Source organism: Aegilops tauschii, chromosome 1 (genome assembly GCF_002575655.3).
Source record: "Aegilops tauschii subsp. strangulata cultivar AL8/78 chromosome 1, Aet v6.0, whole genome shotgun sequence".
In the NCBI taxonomy this organism is placed as follows: Eukaryota; Viridiplantae; Streptophyta; class Magnoliopsida; order Poales; family Poaceae; genus Aegilops; species Aegilops tauschii.
Genome location: NC_053035.3, coordinates 21001392 through 21003260, shown reverse-complemented (window position 1 = coordinate 21003260; position 1869 = coordinate 21001392). Strand labels below are relative to the sequence as shown.

The window sequence follows — 1869 nt, the reverse complement described above, 5'->3', positions numbered from 1 at the left end:
AACAAAACAAAAAGGTAGCAACTCACTTCTCGTTCAGACTACATGTAGCCTTGTTATGACCTGGGAGACTACACAGACTGCACAAAGGACCACTTTTCTTCTCTGTAAAATCTTTTGGCCTACCATTCTTTGTAGCGTCGGGGCCACCCTTCGACCGCCCCTTCTTAGGCGCACCCTTCGTCGAAACTTTCTGAGGATCACCAATACCAGGCTCAACTTGTTGTGGCTGACTTGCCTCCTTCTTAAGCATAGCATACCTTCTACTTCCTATAAGTTCCTCCTCTGAAATCTTTTTCTGCGCTATTATGTTGTCCAGACACTTCATCAACTCGTCGAACAAGAAGGGATCATTTGCTGCAACATGAGCAGCTTCTGCGGTTTTAATGGTTATTGCACTATACCATTCTCTCTCCAATGGCCCTGACCAACCCCATCCAAACATATCACTCTTCCGCTGCACAGGCAACCCATCTCTCGCATGTTTGGACAACCGATGCAGGACACGACACTTTGGTATTTCAGTTAAGTTCAGATGATGGACAACAAACAGAATGTGTTTGCATGGCAGCCCTTTCCGAACCATCCTAAGACAACTGCATGTAATAGTTTCTTCTGAGTTACCTGGTTCATAAACAACATTGTACCTGAACTTGTGGTTATCCTTCCATGTCACCATGAATGTCTGACGCCCAATTCCCACGAGCATCTCAAATATCTCCAGCTGACCCATCTTATGCAAATCATCTCAGAGGATGTAGAAATTAGCAGGTGTGAATACTTTGGCGGCATGCTCCTCAAGGGCCTTATATTCAGTAACCGACGGTGGTTCCTTCTGGAATGCCTCGCAGTCATCGTACGCCTCGTTCTCACGCAGGCAAACTATACAGTTCTCATAATGCACCACCAAATCAACAATTGTCATACCGTAGTCCAGGTGAAGGTGAAGGCAGGAGTTGAGGCTTTCACTCCTCTGGTTACTTCGCATACCAAGGAAAAAACCATCGGAAAGATATGAAGCTGCCCAAAGTCTCCTCTTCCTGTACATCCTGTCAAGCCACTCTTCAGTTCTATCCGTCTTCCACTTATCATAGAAAGCTTTCCATCTCTGCTCAAAGTTCGCTTGAGAGGTGGCATAGTACAGGAGAGATCTGAACTCATCCAGTGACTTGTAATGCAGGTGCCTCTGCATATTTTTCTCGATATGCCAGGAGCAAAGACGATGGAAAACATCTGAAAGGACAGTCCGAATAGCCCGGATCATTGCAGCGTCACCGTCTGTGATTATTGACTTTGGCTTCACCTGACAGTTTGCCTTCATAAATGTCTGCAGCAGCCACACGTATGTCCCTTCCGTCTCGTCAGCAATGATGGCACAACCAAACACTGTGGTGCAACGGTGGTTGTTAACTTCGACAAAGGGGACGAACGGCATACCGTATCTGTTCATCTTATACGTGCTATCAAACACGACCACATCTCCGTGGTCCTCATAGTCCCTCCGCGACTGTGCATCGCACCAGAACATACTCTTCAGTCGCCCTTCCTTGTCACGCACATACTCAAAAAAAAAACTCAGGGTCCTTCTCCTTCCTGCTCCTCATAATGCCAACTGCCGTCTCTGCATCACCCTTTGCAATGAGCTTCATTTTTTCTCTGCAACAAAGATCGTAAATGTCCCTCCTGATAAGCCCGCACTTATCATACGAACAGTATCTGCTGATGAAGTTGTCCATTATAATATGCTTTCTTATCCCGGCCGCTTCCATCGCCAATATCTCGGCCCTCTGGCCATCTCCAATCCGTCTGTGTGACCACAAAAAACAAACCTCGTCGGGCCGAGCCATCGCGTGGTTGTGATCATCCACGAAT

At 46.9% G+C, this 1869-nt stretch overlaps 1 protein-coding gene across 1 annotated transcript; it reads right to left on the bottom strand.

The window, feature by feature from the left end:
• Window positions 1–745: 745 nt before the first annotated feature.
• LOC109752846 (protein FAR1-RELATED SEQUENCE 5-like) lies at window positions 746–1432 on the bottom strand. Its single transcript, XM_020311764.3, has one exon. It carries the CDS (start codon window positions 1430–1432, stop codon window positions 746–748), a length of 687 nt encoding a protein of 228 aa, XP_020167353.3.
• Window positions 1433–1869: the final 437 nt, after the last annotated feature.

What these genes read in the sequence shown, in the direction of transcription:
- LOC109752846 (XM_020311764.3), bottom strand. Translation starts at nt 1,432, where the DNA reads ATGCCGTTCGTCCCCTTTGTCGAAGTTAACAACCACCGTTGCACCACA.